The sequence below is a fragment of the Nyctereutes procyonoides genome, unplaced genomic scaffold, assembly GCF_905146905.1.
Source record: "Nyctereutes procyonoides isolate TBG_1078 unplaced genomic scaffold, NYPRO_anot_genome, whole genome shotgun sequence".
NCBI classification, from domain to species: Eukaryota; Metazoa; Chordata; class Mammalia; order Carnivora; family Canidae; genus Nyctereutes; species Nyctereutes procyonoides.
The window spans coordinates 55,082,387-55,108,660 of record NW_026575051.1 but is presented as its reverse complement, the minus strand read 5'-3'; the positions used below and the strand labels follow the sequence as shown (position 1 = coordinate 55,108,660).

Sequence of the window (26,274 nt, the reverse complement as noted above, 5' to 3'; positions counted from 1 at the left end):
TTGTCTTTACATATAATTTACTGGTTTATAGATAAATGTACGTCAAATTTCTTTACTTCCTTTGATTAAATGTATAGCTTGCTTATTTGTGATGCTATCATCATTACTTGCTAATAAATCAATAATGAACCAGTTAATTCCCTGAATGTTATTCAAAACATTAATAAGCCAACTGCAAGAATCATGTTCTATATATGCATGAATTACCTCTGTTCATAAAACTAATTATTACACCTCTTGCATTTTGATGCTCATGAGTTTTTCTTAATTTTATTAGTATGCCTGTAAAAGTGGTAAATATAAAAATATTTTCTAGAATTTTACAAAGAAGAGAGAAAAAGAAGCACCTGGTAGTAGGAATTTTAAAAAGACAGAGTCAACATGTGAGATGTTTATAAATCATTTCAATTTTGGATACATTTATTCCCTCAGGTCATGAGGGTCATTTGCATTAAGAAAGTCCCCTGGGAAACCCATCTTGGGCACCTGTTTTGTTTGGCTTCATTTATCACTGAGAATTTAGTAGAATAAGAGCTAGCATTTGTTGCGCATTTGAAAGGGAGTCAGTCACTATTCTAAGCCACGTACTGCTTTACATAGTTCTCACCTCACCTTCATGAGTAGATATTATCATCAACTCTACTTTGCAGACAAAAATTGATGAATAGAGAGATTCAATCACTTGCCCAAATCAGCCAGCTGGCTGATCTGGGATTCAATCCTAGGCCATCTGGCTTCAAAACCTATGCTCTTAACTTTCCCAAGTTCAGTCTGAATTTATCTTTTGTAAAGACCATGACCAGAAAAATTAGCATTCCTTTCTGAAGAAAGAACATTTGAAATTTCTTTTACGCAAAATAAACAAATGGCAGGAGCTAAGTAAGATGTTAGCTGTTCAACTCCTCATTTGCAAGTAAGGCAAAGGAGGACCTCAGTGGTAAGTTTTTCACCCATGGTCACACAGTAATCTGGGACAGAGGCGAGACCAAGGTCTTTACTCCTGAGTCTAGAGCACTTCCCACTACGTCAAGCTGCTTCATCTATCCCAGAAAGTTTGAAAGGCTAATCCTATCTTAGAGGAGAAAAAAATTGTTATACCTTGAGTTTGTTCAAATGAATCAAATTTATTCTGATGGGATTTAAAAAATTCAAACCTGAGACTCATGGGTAGATTTAGTTAATATAAAAAAGTATTTTGAAAACACCCTAACATAGTTTTTAAAGTGACACATTGTTTGCATGAATGTGCAACTTTCGAAAGATAAACATATAGCAGCATAAGAATTCCCTATGGTACATTAATTCAAAGAGCTTGATTTTAAAGAAATACTATTGCAAAGCATATATATAAAGAATCAAATGAAAAAAACCCATCAAAGTGAGTTGGAAGTTTTTGCAGCCATTTTAATCTTAGGTGTCTCTCCTCAGAGCCAAGAGGTTATGATAATTATTTAAAAAACTGATTTTTCTAAATTAAATACATAATCCTGTATTTGGATTATTTTTGGGTCAAGTCAGTGGTTCTTGATCATATTTATGTTACATGCAGGACAATGAGTTTTTTTCTGTCTGAACCTGAAAGGAGCTGGGCTCAGTGATTGACATGAAACAACCCAACAGAAAAGTGTCCCTTAGATACATGAATCTGTGATGGATCAGAATTGAAACTCCTCAAATCCAGGGCTCACATGGGCTCTTTGCAGGTCAGTATTAGTCCCCTGAGTACCCAGGAAGTTTTTAAACCCATTTTGAGTTGTTGAATTTTCTCATTTCTTCATGAAAGCACTTTTTTTTTTCTTTTCTGGCTAGTTCAAGAAAAATGTTCTAGAATAAACCAACTGCATGCCTTGGGCTGTAATTGCAGATTTACCAAGGAGATTTTTTGAGCTCCCAGTACTGATACATTTCTAGAAGTCCCATTTTCTAAGTAAAACTGGTAGACAGCAGTTTATTCTCTTGATCGTAGGAGCTGTCAGATGTGTAGAAGCAGGGGAGTAGAGTGGTTAAGAGCCCAAGCTTTTGAGCCCGATAGTATGGGACTGCCAACGGAATCCAGTGCAAGGGCTGGGAAGGTAACAGAGATGAGGGATGGAGACAAGCTGTGGGGTACAGAGAACTGGGGCAGCCGCTGAGCCAATGACAGAAATCCAGCTGGGGAACGTGGGGACAGTCTGATCACCCCGGCAGGCTCTTCATTTGCTTTTGGCTGCAGAGATGGGTTATAACACTAGTTTATTCCAAACATATGCAGGCCAAACAAAACACACCTGCCCACCAGCTGTAGCCCTGGACCAGGTCAGATGCTGAAAAACATGGTGTCCTGTGCAGACAAATGGGACCTTGTCTGTTTGGGTAACAATCTCCCTCCCCTTGCAGATCAGTGGAAAACTGCTAAGCTGGCTTTGCAGTGAAACTCTTTTCTTTCTTTGAAGATGTAAGAAGATTCAACTTTTATTTTGTGATATATTTGAAGATGGAGGAGGAGGAAAAGGATAAAATAATCTTTAATTCTGTGTTACATAAACTGAACTATAAGAAATGAAATATGGTTCAAGAATCCTAGGAATAGGGAATAGAAGTACAGTTCTGCTGCATTATTAAGTAGGTGACTATAAATTGCCTAAAAGAATAGCTGCTGGGTTTTTCAGGTCATGCCAACTTCACTTTTTTTTTTAACTATAGGATTAGCACTTTGGAAGTATCTCTGAGGAAAATTTAATGCATCATTTTACCTTGAAAATCTTTTTAACATGAATCAATTTACCCATTTGTGATATTTTCAAATCACGTCACATGTATTTTGTTCCTTCAGCAGAATGCTATCTTGTTTTATTTCATCTATTCATAATTAAAATGTATTGCAAGTGGATAGAGAGAAAAGAGAATGACACACTTGTTGGAAGCATCTTAAAATTAAGTCTAATTAATTCCTGACCTCGGCTAGCCTAATTATTATAGCTTCAGATTTTTGTACAATATTTGCATTTAACTGAAACCTTTTCTATTTTAGGGCCCTTTGCCCTTGTTTGGAATTAAGCAGGATTTTTATTTATAGGTACTTTTCTCTCACTTAAATCTTTAAATGTCGGGCCTCTTCGTGAAGTTCTTCTCTGATCTCTCAGCTCATCCTATTCTCTTTCTCTGAAATACTACTTTACTTAAGTCATTACTGTTAGATTTAGTATTATTTACCCTCTACAGAACATGGCTCTCCTAATTATGCTCTCCTTGAGGGGTCTAATATTTATATTCATGTGTGGGTCCTCTTGTGCGAGGATCTCAAAATATTATCTTTTTTTTTTTACTTTCCTTCCCAAATTAACTATATAGCATCTACATGCCATAACTGTCCCGTCATAGGACCATATTAAACTAAAGAACTCACCAGTGATGGGTTTGGTGCAGGCTGCACACTTTTTGGCATAAAGGTGGTTGTAGCAGTCCAAACAGAATGGATAATCATCTCTGGACATAAACTCCTCTTCACACAGCTCTTTCCTACAGCCACTGCACAGAAAACACTCTTTATGCCATGGCTGGTCACGAAACGTTATCCCACCTGAAGTTATCACCTGCCAAAAGATCACAAAAAGGCAGTGACCATGACTATTGCGATTCAAACCTGTCGTGATCCTCTTCTGTGTCCACAAGTGGTACTTTGGACATCCTTGTGTCAGGATCTCCTTTCCCTGTGAGTTTTTGGAATCAATATGAGAAGCAAAAGGCTATAGGGATTAAAGGGAACTAGCAAGAAATATCCTAATTTTTTTCCTACAGTGAAATAGAAAAGATCAGGGCCATAATGGACTCAGGAAAATGAAAAAGAAGCTGACCCTTGATTCCTTTTCTCCTCTTTCTCTAACTTTCTTCTTGGGCTTCAAAGATCTGCCATGAGCACTAAGATCTTTTCTATATCAGGTTCTTATTTCCATGTCTAACGTTCAGACATGCTGAAAAAAACCACTTTCCCCTGAAAGCTGTATTCCAGCCATAGCAGGCCTGAATGGAATTGGTAAGCACCAACATCCACCAATAATGACTAATATTTCTGAAGTGAGCTTTCAGTCCTCAGCGCTGTGCTAAAAGGGATGACCTCTTGTTTTGTTCTTAACATCTGACACAGCCAGGACGATTATCTTTTCCCCTTAAAGAGATGCAGAACCAAGTGTTAGAGTGGTCAGGTCACTTGCCAGGTGACACAGAACGAGCATGCAAACCTACACAGTCTGACTCCGTAGCCTGTGTGCTTAGCCAGGAAAACTATAATACTGAGGCGCAGTTACTTTTCACTAACAAACAGCTGCTAAGTCCTTGTTGAATGAACAAACATCAAGAAGAGAAACGTCGGTAGAGCAATTCCAGTATTGTGTCTAGCACAAATGGGGTGCCCTGGCAACTGTGTGAGTTTTCAGCTTTAGAACTAAGCAATAAGCACAGCTTGCATGTTGAACCTTAATGGTTAATGTGTGATATGCTGGGGTTTTGTCAGAGATGCTTATTATTCCTCCATTACATATTTTTTTTTTCTAAACCAGTTTAATCCATGGGTTGTACTTTTTAAAAAAGCTGATGCATCTTTATTTAGAATCAGAGGGTAAAGGATGCCTGGGTGGCTCAGTGGTTGAGCATCTGCCTTTGGCTCAGGTCGTGATCCTGGGATTGAGTCCTGCATCAGGATCCTCATGGAGAGCCCTGCTTCTCCCTCTGCCTATGTCTCTGCCTCTCTCTCTATGTGTCTCTCATGAATAAATTAATTAAAAATCTTAAAAAATAATCAGAGGAATAAATATTGGACACCTATTCTTGGGTAGCCATTCTTAAATCATAGTATCTTTCGAACCCATGGCTGTTGAGCTCCTGGAGTAGCTGTGTCATCTGGAATGTGTTGATATACTACCTGAGGTGATTCCTGTAATCTCTGTATTAACTGGATATAGAAAATGTAGAGCCTTTTCTAAGCCATCTTATTGCTGAAGAGTTAAAAAAAATGTTGTCTATGATACATGCTTTTGAAGAGATTATTCTAAAGATATTTTTGAATCTTACAACAAATATCTTAAAAATTAAAGATATTTGATAGAAAAGTTATTTTTCCTAAAGGAAAAAAATGTATACTATTCTAAATAAGTAAATGGGAACCATAATGGTGTATGTGAACTAAAGCAATTTAAAATACCCCCTACTGATTTCAAATGCCTCACTGCAGGCACAGCAGAATTCCAGATTCCTTTGATTTGTTTGGTCAAATTATTAGCAGGCAATGCTTAAAAGATTCCAAACTTGAAAAATGTATTCACAGCAAAATAAAACTTGATATATATACCAAAGACTGTTTAATTAGGGAGAAAAAAAACTCTGGAACATTAAAAATAGTTTGCTTATGATTATGTTCCTTCTGAAGAGGCACGCAGGCTAGGATGAAGTCAAATATCTAGACATGGTTTTTGCCATTGGTTGATTCCAGGATTTGGATCAAGTTTCTTCTATGGCAAAGTGGAGGCAGTATTGGTTTTGTGCTTAGTAGACCATAGCTGATGAATCAGAGAACACTCTATTTGAACTTCGAGGAGGTGGACTTCAGAGCACTTGTAGTTTGGGAATACTTGTTTTTGGTAGAAAGTAGGTTTTATTTATTGGTTGATATTTATTTATTTATTTATTTATTTATTTATTTATTTATTTATTTGGGAGGGTGGCAAGAGGGAGGGGGAGAGAATCCCAAGCAGGCTCCATGCCCTGGAGCACAATGTGGGGTTTGATCTCAGGGCCCTGAGATCATGACCTGAGTCAGAATCAAGAGTTGGACCTTTAACTAGCTGAGCCACCCAGGCATCCTAGAAAAGAAGTTATAGTTTCACAAAATAAAAATGTTTGAAAAAAGTTCTAAGGGTCTGGTTGTCCAATTTTTTTTTTTTTTTGCCTATTTTGTTTGTTTTATTTGGTCTTTGGTTTGAGTCGAAACATTGTTTTTCTTCGTCTTGGATCATTTGGATCAGAACATTTATATCCAGCTTTCCTTAAATGACTTGTGGTTTTAAAAATTAAATAGAAAATAATCTGGCATGTTGTGATCTGTCTACTACCCAATATAAATATTTCACAAAGTTTTGATGACTACAAATCATCCTAAATATAGGACAGGGTCCTATAACTTGGGAAATGCCAGTGCTTTGGCTTCAAATAGTGCTTAGCATGGATGTACTAGAGAAATTCCCCTTCTCAAATCTTTATAGCATTGACAGAAACTTTATATTGTATGCCCAATAAATGATTGTAAAATAATTCCAATGTCTTGTTAATATTTTACCTTATCTTTAAGAGACACAATCTGAACATGGCCAACTTGGTTGTCCCACAAAACAGTGAGATAAATCTACCACTTTATTTCCAGCATCTGTTTCTAAAATGTATGTCATCATGCATGGGTGGCTCAGTCAGTTGAGCATCTGACTCTTGATTTCAGCTCAGGTCATGTTCTCAGGATTGTGGGATTGAACCCCCTGTGATATAGCTCCATGTTGGGTGTGGAGCCTGCTTAAGATTGTCTCTTTCCCTCTACCTCTCCCCACCACCATCCCCCCACCCCCCACCCCCGTGTGTGCTTTCTCTCTCTTTCTCAAAAAAATCAATCACATGTCATTAATGCTGGCAATTCTTCTGAGTTTCTTTTTAAAAGATATTTTATTTATTTATTCATGAGAGACACACAGAGAAAGGGAGAGACATAGGCGAAGGGAGAAGCAGGCTACCTGCAGGGAGCCTAATGTGGAACTCGATCCCAGGATCTCAGGATCATGCCCTGAGTGGAAGGCAGACACTCAATCACTGAGACACCCAGGTGTCCCTTTTTTTGAGTTTCATATATTGCAGGGTCATAGGATCTGAGGGTTGCTTGAATTCATTTCCTAAGTCAGTGTTTCTGGTTGAATAATGGAAGTCTCTGGGTATAAGATGGTTTTATATCAATAAAATAAAATAAAACCATCAATTGATGGTTACTATCAATTGTAATTTCAGCCATCATTATAGTATGATCTAATCATTATGACTGGAGTTTTATTGATGCCTCTGCAAATGCAGTCCTAGTATTTTCAATACAAGTAGAAAATTGCTGTGCACATGCACTCCCATAGAAAGTGGGAGCGAGATGTCTAGCTGTCCAGATGCAATTATACAAATGGTCTTGAGATCTGCCAAGGCAGCCCATAGATCAAAAATGTTTAGACACGACTGCTTTCCCATCACAATTTATAGTGTTATTTTAAACTGTATGATGCCTCATGGGTCAAGGATTTTTTTCAAGCACATCAATATATATTTTATGAAATACAGACAGGTTTTTATCAAGGTTATAGAGATGAGGGACTTTTTCACATAAAAGCTTAAAGGCTAAAAAAGAATTGGACAAAGTTTACTTGAAAGCATGATGTTTTTCTTATTGGAAGATATGTTTTGAATGGGTATCCAAGTCAAAAGGTCCTAAATGATGCTTTGGAACTGGAACCAAACCACCTGCTGCCCTTAGTTCTCTTTCTAATGAATTTCCCTAATGATCTTGCCACTCTCTTGATCTACCTATTTACTCTTTAGAAATGTAAAAGCTTCAAGCCAAGAAGACATTTGTGCTGCTGGGATATAATGTGAGAAGTTAAATATCCTGTTAGAATTGGCTCCCTTAGTGACTCTGTGAGACAAATTAATATTTCTCTGAAACTAAATGGATCAAAAACTCTTTTCTAAGAAATATCTTGTATTCACCAAGAGATATGTACCCTTTGCCAGAATACATGAAATCTTATGTAATAGCAGTGACCACAACTGGAATATCTTGAGCTTTTGGAATATTACATTCATGTTCCGGGTGGAGTTTTATGATGATAACAATAGGTGACCATCTTCATTGTGACATGTAGTGTGCTTCTAGACATGTTGGAACTCAAAACTAACATGAATGTCTAAAGACAGACATGACATGATGGTATTAGTTCATTCTGAGTATATAGTGAAGTTAAAAAGCAATGGTCTGGAAGGTTCCACAAGCTTTATCCTTTTTAGATAATTACCTTCTTACAAAAGCTGCAGTAGTGCGCAAACTCCTTCTCAAAACATGGCACACAATAATTGCCACTCTCTTTCGAAATCAAAGGTTTAGTTCCTATTGGCTGTCGGCAATGCTCACACACAAAGCAGGTTTCATGCCAGTAGTTTCCCTTAAATTCCATTTTGCGGGAACCTGTCCCCCCCCAGATAAGAACCTGTTAGTACAAATGAAGTATCATTTTACTTATTTTAAGTAAAGATGTGTCAAATTACTTAAAAAATATATTTTTAACATTAAGATGATAAACTTAATTGCCTTTACAGAAAAATAGTGTTTTGTTGGCTTCTAAGACATTTATCTGAAAAAAAGAAAGCCATGATGATGGTGAATCGCTCTTTTACTGAAAACTGTGCTGTGTAAGCTACAATTTGAGATTTGAAAGTACAACTAGTGGAGACTCTGAAGGGCTGTGTGTGGTTTAGATAGATTGGGCCATAATTATCAGTACTGGGATATTAGGACTGCCTGAGGCATAAACTCTTGAGATTGATGTTGTGTAGTTATGGCCTTCTAGAAACCCTTTGAATTCTTAATAAGAAAATGAGAGAGAATCGTGTTTTATGCTGCTGTCCATAGGGATTTAGAAGAGAATCAAAATAGAGAAAGTGCTTGCCTGGAAGTATAATGATATACATGAATCCTTGTCTTGCCTAAAAGGAATAAAGATGAGGGGCCCTCAAATCATTTTTTGTGCTGTTACAAAATGATGGTTGGCCCCATTCTCCTATGATGGATTATGCTTCCTGATGCCATTGTTTATGCCTAGGACAGGGTGTTTAATGCAGTGTTAGTATTATTGGTTTAGATTTTATATTTATTCTATGGCTCAGATTGTGGTTGAAAATGTCTCTATAAATTGACTTCATGAAAATACATAGAACACTGTAATTTACCTATACAGAATAATTACCCAGAAAGAATAATCCTTTTATTTCTAAAATACACAAAATGAAATAAAGAGATAGCAAGACAGATGTCTTTCTCGGAAGTAGGGTTTTCCTAGCTACTATACTCTTCCTGTGCTTTGGTGTAATTCAAAGTGTTGCAGTTTCAGTTAGAGACTGGAACTCCCTTGGGATCTTACCAGGCATGATGGTCTTCTTGCAGTGGAAGCACTTGGAGGAGCACTCATTAGAATAGCACTCCGAGCACAGCAGGCGCTCATCCTTGGCAGCAAAAGGCTTTTCCACCAAAGAGTGATTGCATTTGGCGCAGTTGAAGCATCCTTCATGCCAGTGTCGGCCTTTGTAACAAAGATCCTTTGAGACAGAAAATATGAGTTAATTAAATGTGCTAGTGACAAAATAGGCCATTTTATCAAACAAAACTGAACACTCCTTGGACTCTGGTGTCAGTAGTGTGTGTGTGTGTGTGTGTGTGTTAGTAGCTTGAGGGAAAGTTGTCATTGATACTATTACCCATGGAGAGGATACTCTCTGGGGCAGTTAAGAGCTAGAGCCTTGGGGCCTCCTTAGTTGGCCACTAAAGACAGATGAAAAATAAACTCTTTCCTGTTTCTTCAAATTACTTCTTGCTTCCTCTTATAAACTATAAGAGGGGTTTTTTTTCCCATGGGAGTGATTTTTATTTTTAGGTTGTAATATCCTATCCTTGTTTAAGATTACACAAAATCTCAACACAACAAGACAAAGACAAAAAAGAAAAAGAAAAAAGTACAGTTATGTGCATTGTGGGAGGAATGGGCTGGATGAAGGCACAGTGCACTTAGTGGAGATGAGCCTAATCTGAAGCCAGAAAATATAGGCTTTTGAATCTCTACCCTTCCAATTATTTATACATTTACATTTATACATATACATGCTCATGTCATTCCAGAGATAAGCCAACATTTTAGCTGTGTGACTTTGGGCAAATAATGTAACCTCTTTAATCTTTAGCATCTTAAAAAATCATTGTGAGGATTAAAGTATTTGTTATATTTTGGAGTGCTAAACACAGTACCTGGATACAAATGGTAACTGAAAGATGCTTATATCTAGTAGGAGAGCAATTCAGTATTAACAGTCAATATTGAAGAAAATGAGGCATTCCAAAGCATTTGTCTGTTTGCATGCAGTAAATTGAAGAAAGACCTACCTTGGAATCTGACTCGATTGGTTCTTTGCACTCCTCACAATAGTTAGAAAAGATACGATCGTAACATGAAACACAATATAGATTGTCATTCTTTAGTACATACTTCTTCCCAAGAAGTGATGCTGTGCAGTACTGACAATCAAATCGAGCAGTTGTCATTGTGGTTCAGTCCTGTGAATAAGAAAATGATTCATGTACATGAAAGCAAATTTTTTTTGTAAGATAAATTATGAAGGAGTCAAGCACTTGAATGAATTTATATCTTAAGCAAAAAAAAAAAAAAAAAAAACCACCAAATTAGGAAAATATGCTGTAGTCATGGTGACATTCAGGGTGATTTAGGAAAGGCTATTCTCCCATTTTGGCAGTTCCTGTGTGTTTTGCTAACAAAATACATTAAGCCAGCAGCCAGATTGTGAAAAACATCTTGTATTCATCATTCACTGATGTGAACTTCAATGAAGATGTGGTATGTGTTGAAAGAGGATGGTTTCACCTCAAGGATATAAATATGAACTGTTGATAGGTCTTTCACTAACTGTCATCACTTACTAACTTGCTGGAGAGTTCTGGAGGCAGAGTTCCTTGGAAATCACAGCAGTCTGAGGTGGAAGTTAATAATCAAGTACATTGTAATCTTTTAGGCTATTCTTTTATTTCTCAGATCTTTACTGGGCATCTAATGAGGGTTTGGCCCATTAGTCCCAAGATCTTCCTGTAGTATATACTCTCTTTTGGGACATTGTCTTTACTTGTGGCTTCAATCTCCCCAAATATGCTGTGGACTCCCAAATCTGTGGCTAAAGCTATCCTTGCCTCCTGGGCATCTCCATTTAGATGGCCCACACTAAACTGGCCAAATAAAACTCCTTAGCAGGTAGGATTTAGTCCACGTTGCTGTTGAGCAATTGCCCAGATATGGAAGTGCGTGGAAACCATCAGTGGTAGAAAAGAGCTCTGTGCTGCTTTGGGCTTTGGGATTAAACTAAAATGTATATAGTATGGTTAATAGCAGGAGTATCCTGCTGAATGAAAAGCTGATAAGAAACAGAAAGCCAAGGCAAAGATAAGAAAACCATTAAAAAACAGAACATATGGATTTTAAAAGGTTTAATTAGGCATTGAACGTTGAGTTTTTCATTGTCATCAAAAGCACTGTCACTTATTTTCTTGGAAAATGAGATTTGTTATCTCTGGGTTTACTGGGATATATCAGGAACTATGAATATTTTCTAATTCTTTACCTCAGGATTTTTTTTTAATTTTATCAAAATCAAAAAATCAAGTAGTTATTGTAATGCTTTTTACAGCATTTTTAATGCTAGTTTTTATTTAGTACATTCAAATTGTATTCCCATACATTTTTGTCTTCCTTTATTTTTTTAAAGATTTATTTATTTATTTATTCATGAGAGACACAGAGAGAAAGAGGCAGAGACATAGGCAGAGGGAGAAGCAGGCTCCACGCAGGGAGCCCAATGTGGGACTCCATCTCGGGACTCCAGTATCACACCCTGGGCTGAAGGCGGTGCTGAACCACTGAACCACCCAGGGATCCCTATTTTAATGATGTTTCCAGCAGACTGTCTTGCTGACTATATATTGTCATTAATTCTGTATGTAGCAGTTTTGCTATATTGTTCTTCACTAACAGAGAAAAGCCTGGAGATTTGGAACATGTGGGGTTTTTTCCCAGGAAAGATGAAAATTCATAGTAGAAAGTTCCCAATGGAACATGCCAAAATTATCTGCAAGGAACATTGAATTCCCTATTTGATTAATTCCACAGAAATGTCCCTTTCAAGTGAATACAAGCACAATCAAAGAGTTATTGAGGGCTTGGAAACAGGAGGAAAATAGATCTGTTTCCCTTGGAAGATTTTAAAATGTGAGTTTTGTTTACATTTACAGTGATCATGCATTTGTCTCTTAATAGTGAAATAAGGTACATACACCTTTAACTTTCATCACTTAGTATAGAAAATGCCATTTTCATTATTAGAACTTCTTTGGTGTTAGATGTATATAATAGCATCCTACTTCCATTTTGTGAGGCTTTTAGTAACCTATAAAATGAAGATGCAATTGAAGAGATTACAAAACTGGTAGTATTTCAGCACTTTAAATACAACATTACAATACCTATATCTCCTTTGGTGGTCAGGTCAGGAATCTAAATATCTAAAATCTGAATATCTGAATAAATATTTATCTTATAAATATATAACTATTGATACCAAAATATATATCAATAAATAGAAATACTTGTCTAAATATTTATTTATTTATTTATTTATTTATTTATTTATTTATTTATTTATTATTTGGACTTTTAACACAAGCAGTTCTAATTAAGGTAGGGGCAGGCAGGAGAAACAAAAGAATTTCTCTAATCAGATCATTTTTTACCTAACCTTATTCTTTTTTTTAATAAATTTATTTTTTATTGGTGTTCAATTTACCAACATACAGAATAACACCCAGTGCTCATCCTGTCAGGTGCCCCCCTCAGTGCCCATCACCCATTCACCCCCACCCCCGTCCTCCTCCCCTTCCACCACCCCTAGTTCGTTTCCCAGAGTTAGGAGTCTCTCATGTTCTGTGTCCCTTTCTGATATTTCCCACACATTTCTTCTCCCTTCCCCTATATTCCCTTTCACTATTATTTATATTCCCCAAATGAATGAGAACATATAATGTTTGTCCTTCTCTGATTGACTTACTTCACTCAGCATAATACCCTCCAGTTCCATCCACGTTGAAGCAAATGGTGGGTATTTGTCATTTCTAATGGCTGAGTAATATTCCATTGTATACATAAACCACATCTTCTTTATCCATTCATCTTTTGATGGACACCGAGGCTCCTTCCACAGTTTGGCTATTGTGGACATGGCTGCTAGAAACATCGGGGTGCAGGTGTCCCGGCGTTTCATTGCATTTGTATATTTGGGGTAAATCCCCAGCAGTGCAATTGCTGGGTCGTAGGGCAGGTCTATTTTTAACTCTTTGAGGAACCTCCACACAGTTTTCCAGAGTGGCTGCCCCAGTTCACATTCCCACCAACAGTGTAAGAGGGTTCCCTTTTTTCTGCATCCTCTCCAACATTTGTTGTTTCCTGCCTTGTTAATTTTCCCCATTCTCACTGGTGTGAGGTGGTATCTCATTGTGGTTATTTGTATTTCCCTGATGGCAAGTGATGCAGAGCATTTTCTCATGTGCATGTTGGCCATGTCTATGTCTTCCTCTGTGAGATTTTTGTTCATGTCTTTTGCCCATTTCATGATTGGATTGTTTGTTTCTTTGGTGTTGAGTTTAATAAGTTCTTTATAGATCTTGGAAACTAGCCCTTTATCTGATAGGTCATTTGCAAATATCTTCTCCCATTCTGTAGGTTGTCTTTTAGTTTTGTTGACTGTATCCTTTGCTGTGCAAAAGCTTCTTATCTTGATGAAGTCCCAATAGTTCATTTTTGCTTTTGTTTCTTTTGCCTTCGTGGATGTATCTTGCAAGAAGTTACTGTGGCTGAGTTCAAAAAGGGTATTGCCTGTGTTCTCCTCTAGGATTTTGATGGAAACTTGTCTCACATTAAGATCTTTCATCCATTTTGAGTTTATCTTTGTGTACGGTGCAAGAGAATGGTCCAGTTTCATTCTTCTGCATGTGGATGTCCAGTTTTCCCAGCACCATTTATTGAAGAGACTGTCTTTCTTCCAGTGGATCGTCTTTCCTGCTTTGTCGAATATTAGTTGACCATAAAGTTGAAGGTCCACTTCTGGATTCTCTATTCTGTTCCATTGATCTATGTGTCTGTTTTTGTGCCAGTACCACACTGTCTTGATGACCACAGCTTTGTAGTACAACCTGAAATCTGGCATTGTGATGCCCCCAGCTATGGTTTTATTTTTGAAAATTCCCCTGGCTATTCGGGGTCTTTTCTGATTCCACACAAATCCTTATTCTTTTCTAAACATCATTCTGTCCTTTTTCCTTTTATTTATCCCTGACATTAATATTTTTAAATACACTGGGAATAGCTTGTGTCCTAGAGCAGACCAAATGGCTTGCTTTTAGTCATTCCCTAACAGGTAAAGCTGTAAGAAAGAGGATGAGGACCATGTGATTCTTGTCTCAGGAGCCTGCCTCTCAGGGTTAATTTGGCAAAGATACTGGGAAAATTTTTCTTTCAAAGATTTAAAATCCTTGAGCAAAGCTGATCTATCATTATGAACCATAAGAAATCTTAATATTGGGCAGCCCCGGTGGCGCAGCGGTTTGGCGCCGCCTGCAGCCTGGGGTGTGATCCTGGAGACTCGAGATCGAGTCCCACATCGGGCTCCCTGCGTGGAGCCTGCTTCTCTCTCTGCCTGTGTCTCTGTGTCTCTGCCTCTCTCTGTGTGTGTCTATGAATAAATAAATAAAATCTAAAAAAAAAAGAAATCTTAATATTAACAATGTAACCCAGTTGGAGAGCATTTAACTTTTTTAGGTATGAACTCAGAAATGCTAATAATATCAATATCAAGTAGACATTTTTGTCAAACTTATTTCAAAGGGATTATAGATATCAATTAACTAGATTCTAGTCAAACTTCTTGTAAAATCGTTCTGTAATTATACAACAGGTTAAGTACAGAATTTTGATCATTGCATTTTAGAAGACTGCTTTAGAGATATATATATCAAAGAGCTGACATATTTAAAACTAACTAAATACCTCAGAAATCCAATGTCATGACTGGACTTGGCTTTCACTTTCCAGTTCCCTACTTTATTTTAGATTTCTACCTAAAAGGATATAGTTCGTTGGCAATAGTTTTTCCATAGCTGAGAATGCTGTTTCTTAGATGTTATTTTTTAAACCAGGAATAATTTTGCATCATTATATTTTATGGTGAATTATTGATTAGAAGGCTAATGCTATGAGGAATATATCCACTTATATTTTTACTATGCTGAGCAGAATTAATAGATTCACAAGACATGTACTTGAGAGAATGTCAAACAGGAGAGGCACAGAGACTTGATGCCCGGTATCTTTAATATGCTTTTGTTTGCAAGGTATCATACATCATTCATTTATTCATGCAGTCAATAAACATATAAGTATTTTTTTTTATTTGCAAAGTAATCTGCCAGAAGTTGTGAAGGACATAAAATAGAGTTGATTCCAATCCTATCCTCAGAGAACTTATAATCTATAACTAAGCAAAAATTAGGAAGTGATGAGGGGAAATGAAAGATTGTAAGAATTTAGAGCAGTGGTTCTAAACACAGAGTGCACATTAGAGTTTAAAAATTTCCAAAGTGCAGGCAGTCTGGGTGGCTCAGCGGTTTAGTGCTGCCTTCAGCCCAGGGCGTGATCCTGGAGACCCGGGATCGAGTCCCATGTCAGGCTCCCTGCATGGAGCCTGCTTCTCCCTCTGCCTGAGTCTCTGCCCCCCTCTCTCTCTGTGTCTCTCATGAATAAATAAATAAAATCTTTTTTAAAAATGTCCAATGTGCACCCCTACCCCAAACCGATCAAATGAGGATTTCGGGAGGTGAAGAATGAGAAAAGTATTTTTCAGTTCCCAGGTGGTTCTAATGCCCAGTAAGATTTGTCCAATGGTGGTGAAAACCACCAATTTAGAGGAGGCAGAAGAATTATTACTTTTATCTAGGAAAAATCCAAGAACAACTTGGAGAAGGTGGAGTTGAATGAATCATGCAATAGATATTATGGGTTGGCTCTTTCAACCTTGGCTTTACCCTCCTCACTGGAGAGACTGGGAAGCTAAAAATATTTCCTGGCTCTTCTTCAGCTAGTGTTCAGGAGGCAAATTTGGCTCTGCTAACTCAAACCATGTGTGTAAACTGGAAGATGGGAGGGAAATGGAGGATATGTGCCTGTTGCTGTTGATGCTGGCAGACTGTGTCAGATATGTGAGTGGCTTCTACTATTTTGAAATGCCTGGACTCAGGTTGTCCAGGGTTCAGTGACTAGAATTTTGGCTGTGAGAGACAGTTGTAATGGTATCAGCAGCAGCTGCAGCTGACCTCTGGATTACAGAGCAGAATGGAGGTAGAGGTGGGCAACGAGCAGCCTCTCCCACCCTTGGTATTTCATAATAAAAATACTACCATATTTTGTATCTAGTGTTCCTGTTTCCTGAGTGCCAAGTATTGTATTAACCACTTTATGTGGATCATCTCCTTTAGTTCTCACTTGACTCTCTAGGAAGGGGTCTATTTTTATTATCCCCATGAATAACATTATCCCCTTAATGAAGAAACCAAAGGTTAGTGAGGCCAAGAGCACCTAGCTGGTAAAAATGGGAGACCTAGAATTCAAATCTACGCTTGTCAGGAACTAAAGTGTAGAATCTTAGCCTGTGCAAACCTGTCTTTCCCTGGAGATGTGGGGAAGGACATTTAAGATAGAGCAACAGAATTAGGGTAGACATTCCTACTCTATCCTCTAATAGGTGAGGCAGGCTCGGGAAGTGGCAAGTAATTTATTCAAAATGGCTTGCAGGGCACAAGAGCCAGATATTGAAGGACAAATTGTAAAGGTAGAGTGGGCAAAAATCATCAATGGTTTAAGTTTAAAGCTAGAGTTGAACTTTTTTTTTTCTATAGAAAAGAAAATAACCACTGATGAGGGTGGGGGGAGGGGAAGAGGGGGAGAGAATCCCAAGCAAGGTCCTTGACCAGAGCAGAGTCTGACATGGGGCTCAATCCCAGGACCCTGAGATCATGACCTGAGCTAAATCAGGAATTGGACACTTAACTAACTGAACCACCCAGGTGCCCCAGGAGAATTCTTATTGAAGAAATAATGGCCAGTCTTCCAAAACTGACAGATTACATCATGTTACAAATATTTTTTAAAGAGATTTTATTTATTTATTCATGAGACACACACACACACACACACACACACACTCAGAGGCAGAGACACAGGCAGAGGGAGAAGCAGGCTCCATGCTGGGAGCCCAATGTGGGACTCGATCCTGGGACTCTAGGATCAGGCCCTGAGCCGAAGGCGGCACTAAACCATTGAGCCACCTGGGCTGCCCTCATGTTACAAATTTAAAAAACAAAACAGAGCAAAAACTACAAACCTCAACTAGACTAAAAACACACACACTGAGGCATCTCAGAGTAAAACTACAAACCAAAGGCAAATAATATCTAAAATATAGGATTAAAAATATTACTTTCATTGTAACAACACATTAAGAAGCTACCTACTTCTCAATAGAAAAAATGGAAGCTAGGCAATGGGAAGATAGGTAAAATTACTGAAAGCAATTAGAAGCCCACTTATAGACTCTAGACTTATCTGCCTATACTCAGATAAAATGGTTTTGGATAATGAAGGTGAAAAAAAAAAGACATTTTTCAGACAATCAGAAACTGAATATATCCACAGTGAACCCATATTAAAATAAATGCCAAAGACCATTTTTCAGGCAAAAAAGCATTGATCTCAGATTGAAGCTCAGAGATGAAGAAAGCAGTGAAAAGCAACAAAAGTTATAAATATGTAGGTATATTTAAATAAATATTGACTATATGGAACAACTTTAAAGAATTAGAAAATTTGGATAAAGTGGAAAACTTCTAAGATAAATAAAACATTAAAAGTAATATAAGAATATAAAATTTCAACTAGTTGGTAACTATCAGAGAAACTGAATTTGTTATTAAAAGCCTATGCACACAGTAAAATGCAAGCCCAAATGGCTTCACCATTGAATTTTACCAAGCCTTAAGAAATGGCACCACTCCTAATAAAACTATGCCAAATATTATAAACAAGAAATATGTTAATTTTGAACCCATTAAAACTCTGATACCAAAATCTGAAAACATTAATGAAAAGAATTTATAGGTCAATTACACTTATAATAAATAATAAATTTTGCAGACATACAATATTTCCTCAAATGACTAATTGGTCCTAGTGATATTGAAAATATTAATCATATGATAAATTGCTTTTATCCCAAGAATGCAATTTTGGTTTAAAATTAAAAAGAGGGCAGCCCGGGACGGGGGGTGTGGGTGGGGGGTTGCTCAGTGGTTTAGCGCTGCCTTCAGCCCAGGACATGATCCTGGAGACCCAGGATTGGGTCCCCTATTGGGCTCCCTGCATGGAGCCTGCTTCTCCCTCTGCCTGTGTCTCTGCCTCTCTCTCTCTCTCTCTCTGTGTCATGAATAAATAAATACAATCTTTAAAAAAATTAAAGTGAAAAGAGAATCACTCTATTTCACCACATTTACCGAGAGAGAGAGAGAGAGAGAGAGAGAGAGAGAGAAAGTCTTAGAATTATCTTAGCAGATTTAGAAAAGGCCTTTTCAATTCATTTAAAAAAGTTTTTTTGAAGGGTTTTATTTATTCATTTGAGAGAGAGATAGAGAATGAGCAAGAGGGGAGAGGGAGAGGGAGAGGCAGACTCGAGCCCAACTCGGGGGCTTGATCCTACGATTCTGGGATCATGACCTGAACCAAAGGCAGACGCTTAAAACAACTGAGCTACCCAGGTGCTCCGACTTCAATTCATAATAAAAAACTTAGTAAATTAAGAACAAAAGGAATTTCCTCAATGTAATTTAAAAAATATAGCAAACATATTTATCTAATGGTGAATGCTGATAGCTTTTACTCTGAGATCAGAAACAGGAAAAGAATGCTTGTGATCACCACTTTTATTTAGCTTTATGTGAGAGGTATTGGTCTGTGCACTAAGATGAGAAAATGAAAAATATCAGAATTGAAAGGGAACAAATAGACTGTCATTATTTACCAATGACTGATTTTGTGTGAGGAAAATCCAAATGATTCTATAATAGACAAACAAAAAAAAAAAACAAAATTTGTAAGTGAGTTAACAGAGTTGCTGGATAAAGCATCTATATACGAAAATCAAATTCTTATAACAACAAACAGAAAATGAAGTTTTAAAAATATGTCATTTATGGTACCATTAAAAACTCCTCAAATACCTTGTAATAAATCTAATAAGCATATATTAGACTGCTACATAGAACATTTTGAAGGACTATAAAGAAAACCCAATAAATCAGTGGAAAGAAAAGATAGGCCATCTTCATAGACTTGGAAATGCACTATTGTGAAGGTGCTATTGCTTTTCTATCCCTTTTGGAATACCAGAAAATGTCTTCATTTGCTTGTAATAGGGAAAATTTTCTTTTTTAAAAAATATTTTATTTATTTATTCATGAGAGACACAGAGTGAAAGGCAGAGACATAGGCAGAGGGAGGAGGACCCTGGGATCACAGCCGGAGCCAAAGGCAGATGCTCAACTACTGAGCCACCCAGGGACCCTAGAAAAAATTTCTTAGACAAAGTAGCCACATAGGGAAAATTTAATAAATTGGATTATATTAAAATTAAGACCACTATTTAAGAAATATTCAAGATAAGAGAGTGAAAATAAGAACCACAGAATCAGAGAAGGTATTGCAACTCATGAATCAACAAAGGAGTCATATCCAGAACACAAAGAAATTCTACAAATCAATAAGGAAAAAATGGACAATCCAATAAAGGAGCAAAAGACTTGAATAGATACACAAAAGAGGATGTCTAAACACTAACAAAAATGAGATTGTGCTCAATCTTATTATCACTGAAAGAGGGTTTAGCAAGTTTCTTGATACAAAACCAATATGCAAAAATCAACACAATCCCTATGTGCCAGAAATACAATGTTAAAAAAAACCATGTTTGGGGCACCTGGCTGCCTCAGTGATTGAGCCTCTGCCTTTGACTCAGGTTGTGATCCTAGGGTCTTGGGATCGAACCCCACATGGGCCTCCCTGCAGGCCTGCTTCTCCCTCTGCCTATGTCTCTGCCTTTCTCTCCATGTCTCTCGTGAATAAATAAATGAAATTTAAAATAATATATCATGTTTGAAAGCAATAAAAATAATACTTGTATTAAATGTAGCACCATATATCTAAATTTTATGATTGTGAGAAGACTTGTCATATGAAATCTAAAAGCTTAAAGTTGTTAAGGAAATGTAGTTTAGGGGATCCTTGGGTGGCTCAGTGGTTTAGCGCCTGCCTTCTGCCCAGGACGTAATCCTGGAGTCCCGGGATCGAGTCCTGCACTGGGCTTCCTGCGTGGAACCTAATTCTCCCTCTGCCTGTGTCTGCCTCTCTCTCTTTCTGTGTCTCTCACGAATAAATAAATAAAATCTAAAAAAAAAAAAAAAAAGGAAATGTAGTTTAGAACTAGATAAACCAAGACCAAGTGGGACAGAATGGAGAACCAATCAGTTATGAAACAAATCAGAACCAAATCAGGTCAGATAAATATGATAGATTTATTTTTTATATACTTATATTTAAAAATAGTGATATATTTGACATACAAATAATATTTCAGTTTAGTGACTGTAAAAAAATTACTCAATGAATGATCCTAGAATAATTGGTTACAAAAAATTGAGTTGGATTCCTACCTTACACTATACTCAAAAGAACTCCATTATCAATATGAAAAGCAAAACTTATAAATATAGGATTAAATTTCTATGATCTCAAGTTAGTGAATGTTTTTTAAAAGATGCAAAAACACAAACTATGAATGAGCAGATTGACAATTTGAAAACAATATTGGTCATTGAAAGATGCTATTAAAAGAGAACCACAAAATAACAGGTTAACAGATGATATTTGCCACACATATAAATGACCAAGGATTAGAATACAGAATATATAAAACACTCCAATGAATCAATAAGAATTAAAAAATAAGGGATGCCTGGGTGGCTCAGCAGTTGAGCATCTGCCTTAGGCTCAGGGCGTGATCCCGGGGTCTGGGATTGAGTCCCACATCGGGCTCCCTGTGGGGAGCCTGCTTCTCCCTCTGCTTATGTCTCTACCTCTCTCTCTGTGTTTCTCATGAATAAATAAATAAAATATTTTAAAAAAGGACATAAAAATAAGCTAATGGAAAAATGGGCAAAAGATAGAAGCAAGCATAAGTATTTACCCAAAGTATACAAAAATGCTGATTCAAAGGAGTACATGCTCCCCAATGTTTATAGTAGCATTATTAACAATAGCCAAATTATGGAAAGAGCCCAAATGTCTATTGATTGATGAATGGATAAAGAAGATGTGGTATAAATACCACATAGTAACATGGAATATTACTCAGCCACCAAATAGTGAAATCTTACCATTTGCAACATGGATGGAACTAGGCAGTATATTATGCCAAGCAAAATAAATCAGTCAGAGGAAGGCAAACACTGTATGATTTCACTCATATGTAGAACTTAGGAAATGAAACAGATGAACATAGGGGAACAAAAAAGGAGAGGCAAACCATAAAACAGACTCAATTATAGAGAACAAACTGAGGGTTGCTATAAGGGTGGTGGGTGGGAGATGGGTTAAATGGGAGATGGGCATTAAGGAGGGCACTTGTCTTTGAGCACTGGGTATTATGTGTAAGTGAAGAATCACTAAATTCTACTCCTGAAGCTAGTATTACTATATGTTAACTAATTACAATTTAAATAAAACTCAAAACTCAAAAAATCCACACAAATACATAGGAAATGTTTGATTTCTTAGACCAAATTGCTTTTATACTTTGCATATATATATATTCTTTCCTATATGTGAAATGCTTATTTTTTTTAAGGGTTTCAAAACATGAGGTGATAAAAAAGCAAGGTAATATGTATTAAATTATCCTTTCTTATGTTTGTCAAAAGAGAAATAATCTACATGAGTGTAGCAATATCTAGAGAGAGCTTTGCCTGCTAATGGTGGTCAGGGAAGTTGTTCAAACAGGGAGGGTCTGGGATGCATATGGACTGAATCAAAATGAACCTGAGGGGGACCATTTTAGATGCAAGAGAGGGGGGAATAGAATACACAGATTTTGTATTCTTTCTCTCTCTTTCTCTCTCACAGTACCATGGAAGTGTGCAAAGCAAAAACATGGTTACAATATGCATGAGCTTTGTGCATGAATATTGTGCAAATCAAGGACAACCTGTATGTATCTTATTACTCTCCTGTCATGGATTACAAGTTTCAAAAGTGAGAGGGATTTTCCTTTCTGTGGTGGAGTTGAAATGTACAAAGATATAATTTGAGCCTCTGGTTTCCAACAATGTCTTTATTGTCAGCATATTTTTGAGGAATTTTATTTACTTGAGGTAGTTGAATTACCACCTATTTTTTATTCTAAATATAAACCAAGTACAACTTACACTGTGTTTTGATAACAGCTTTTTGTTCCCCATGGAGGCAGGTAATATATAAAATCATCACATTGATTATAATTCTTAAAATAGAGGATATACAATAAATGGTATTTAAGATTACTTTTGTCTCTAATACAGGATTTGTAAATTTTGCTAAATAGATGCAAATAATGCAGTAACTACTACTTTGGCACATATGTAAGAGTCCACTGTTCTTTAATTCAGCGTTTACTAGAATTTCTGGCTTAATTTCCATCTGATTATTCAAAGGACCTTCGCTCAGTCTATATAAATCCATCTATGGTCCTGTGAGAGTGCTGCATGAGTATTTCAATTGCCCATACAGGCTTTCATTGAATCAGTACAGTGGATTTGTTTCTGCTTTTCTTTAGGGAAGAACTTGGGGAGAAATTAAATCTAAGTGGTGTAAGGAATATTAAAATCCTTTTGGGAAGTGTTAGTAGTACCAAATGTTTAAGTCTTTGAAATTTGTGAGTGATATACCAAACTTCACCAGAAACAGAAACTGGATGAAGAATCTGAATTCCAACTCTACTTAACTGAATTTACCTGTGATTTTCCCACTTAGGATTTTAATTTGAATCGTTGCTGGGATGGCCAGTCAGGAGCATTTTGGAGACCTCACTGAACAAAGTCTATTTCTCTATGCTCTATGGTTACAGAAAGCATCTGTAGTGCATAGTTCTATAATCACCTAGTCTCCTGAGGCAAGTGTTTCCATCATTCTCCTCTCCTCCTCCCTGCCCACATCCCCTACATGTTTACTGGGTACCACTTCAGAAGCATCCCTTAGATCTTAGCTTAGGACCTCTTCATATCTCTGATGGGTGGTAGTGGTTTACATTGACCTGAAGAGATTATTAATGATTTCTTCCTCTCTTGAGTAGAACCAAGCACATTTCTATTGCGTGACTTTTGTCCTCTGATGATAAGCTCAATTTCCCATAGGGAGTTCTAGAATATCCTCTACATGCTCAAGAAGAACCTTTTTCAGACTCCTCTGATCATCTCCCCTCACTGGAAAAAACCTCCAACAGCTCAGTTTTGATTATAAAATGAAATCTAAACTCCATTTGTTAGCATAGAGACCCTTTACTACCTTGCTACCTTCTTCCTTCTTTCCAGCCCTTTCCAGACCCAGCACTGCCCACCACACCCACACCCCACCTATGCATTAGCCACTTCTAGCGACTCTTTATTCTTCAAATACACTACATCCTTTTATGCTGTTGAGGCTCCACTGTGGCTTTTCTTCTATGTCTAATACCTCCCTCTTTTGTCACACTGACCTTGTCTGCCTGATGCTTCTCCTCATCCATCAAGGTCCAGTCAAAAATTCTCCTCTCTGTAGTTTTCTCATATCCCTCAGGAAAAAGCTGTTGCTCTCATTAATTCATACAAATGTCTATTTTTCTTTTGCCACATTTTGTGATGGTATTTTTGTCTCACGTGTGTGTCTCTCTCACTTGCAAGCTACTCAAAGAGTAAGGATTTGCTTATTTCATTTGTGTACCTCAGATCTAAGCATGGCAGGACCTCACAACATGGTTTATGACTGAAAAAGAAAATGATTGGAAAATGTTTTGGTCTCTAAGGGCTTGGGGTCCAAGACAAGTACTGATGAAAACATATACGCCAAGAGAATTCTATAAACAGAATAAAAGATAAAGTCTCAAGTAGGAAAAGAGTTTAAGAATTTTTATGCTATATGTCTACTTGAGTAGTGAATTCATTTATATCTCTTATATATGTGGCAAATATGTCAAAGGACTGGAAATGAAGGTGAGGGAACAGAAGGTAAAACCCTAGAGCCTGTCTGTGGCAAGGAGAGTTCTTTCACTTTCCCTGAGAGGGCAGCTGAAGAAGACAGCTGGATGGCTCTTCCATTACCAGCCGAGGAAGATATCAAAGAAACAGCAGAAATAGAAGGTTGATCTGTTGATATTATTAAAGTGTTTTTCTCTAAACTAGGGGCACTAATATGCTTCTATTTTGTTTGTTTTGTTTTTTAAAAAAATTATTTATTTGAGAGAGAGAATGCACAGGAGAGGAGGGGCAGAAGGAGAGGGAGAGAGAGAATCCTGAAACAGACTCCCTGCTGAATGTGGAGCCTGATGTGGGGCTTGATCCCAGGATCCTGAGATCATGACCTTAGCCGAAATCAAGAGTTAGCCACTTAGCCAACTGAGCCACCCAGGTGCCCCTATTAGCAGTTTTTGAGTTGTTGGATCAGATACTTCAATTGTCTGTTGAAGTTACACTGGCTTTTTCGAGTCTGCGCACATAACGTTTTGAGACAAACCATGTCTTTACCAAGATTACCAAGGTCTTTGTCTTCTGACATCTCTGATGTTAGTTGAAATGTTGTTTGAGTGACTGAATTTGACAAAGTCTGGGGGAGTTAAATGAGATATATGAAAAAGTAGATCTTCCAAAGTCTGTGTAAACTAGGCCAGATGGGATAAGTGTATGTTCTACAGCAGAATAAATCAAAATGCACATATTTTAAAAACATGAAGGAGTTAGGATAACTGGAAAGAAGTTCTACTTTTAGGTTTTTCTTTCTTTTCCTGATTCTGAGGGCTGAGTTCAGCAGACCTGCATGTACTTTCTTACCTGTTTTTGCTTGTAAGCCAAGACATAACATATTGAGAAGAACTAGGTTAAAAATCAGAAATTATAGATTGTTGCACTGGTTGCTTTTGCACTAGCATGTAACTTATCCACTGTTGTGGAAACCATTTAGCCTTCTGGCCCTTATATTCCTTAACTATAAATGAGAACAACAATAGCTGCTTAGGATCCCACCCAAGAATCGAGTGAGATGAAGAATGGGAAAGTCATGGGTAAGTTAGCTGTAGGTGTACTTGACTTGATGGAAAATGTGCAATTATAATTGTAGTTCCCATTTTGAAGAAGGAGGCTATTTTCTTCCCCCCTCAAACACTACTTTTTAAAAACTCAACAAACAATTTTAAAAATAACTTAAGCCATAACTTCAGGCCATCAATCAAAAATAACCTAAAAGAAGCATCATAGAATTGTGGTGGAATGTTTGATATTAGTCTCTAGGGACATATTTGCAAGCCCAGTTTGTTGGAAGCTGAATGTCTTGTGTGGAGAGGTCAAATACGAATTCTCTTGAGAGTTGATGAACTACTCTCCCATGAAACAAAACAGCTGACAGAGCTTTCCATCTGTTTAATTTGTCCTATGGATACTAACAAAGAAGAGAAAGTGCTTTGATGGTTTTCTTGGGGGGATTACATTCAGAATCATTTAATTAAGTCAGCTATTACTGAAATAGTAAAATATATCATGGTAACATATAACTATATTTTATCAAACATTATATTCTTTAAAAATAAGAGAAGTAGAGCTCTTATGAAATATATAAGTTTAATGCTATCCTTGATTTTTTTTTTTTCCCCTCACTGGGATATAAGAAAAATTTCAAGGGCAGCCCGGGTGGCTCAGTGGTTTAGCGCCGCCTTCAGTCCAGGGTGTGATCCTGGAGACCCGGGATCGAGTCCCACATTGGGCTCCCTGTGTGGAGCCTGCTTTTCCCTCTGCCTGTGTTTCTGTGCCCCCCCCCCGTGTGTGTGTGTCTCTCATGAATAAATAAATAAAGATCTTTAAATAAAAAGAAAGAAAAATTTCGAGACCAAAAGAAACCATTCCTTTTACAGTGAAACTATATTATCTAAACCTCTTTCTATTCAGATCCCAGTTTTCTGGTTTTAAATTCATCATCAAGTTTGCTTCTACAATTTTGATCACAAAGGAACCACAGGCACTTCAGTAGGTAT

General features: G+C 37.2%; 1 protein-coding gene across 1 annotated transcript in view; it reads right to left on the bottom strand.

The window, feature by feature from the left end:
* Nucleotides 1-26,274, bottom strand: part of FHL5 (four and a half LIM domains 5) — a 44,961-nt gene that overhangs the window by 3,398 nt on the left and 15,289 nt on the right. Inside the window, exons 2-5 of the mRNA XM_055330411.1 lie at nucleotides 10,199-10,369; nucleotides 9,186-9,360; nucleotides 8,064-8,233; nucleotides 3,386-3,572 (exon numbers count right to left, since the gene is read on the bottom strand). Coding sequence (XP_055186386.1) covers nucleotides 3,386-3,572; nucleotides 8,064-8,233; nucleotides 9,186-9,360; nucleotides 10,199-10,357 — 691 coding nt within the window. The 5' untranslated portion in view covers nucleotides 10,358-10,369. The remainder of the gene's footprint in view (nucleotides 1-3,385; nucleotides 3,573-8,063; nucleotides 8,234-9,185; nucleotides 9,361-10,198; nucleotides 10,370-26,274) is intronic.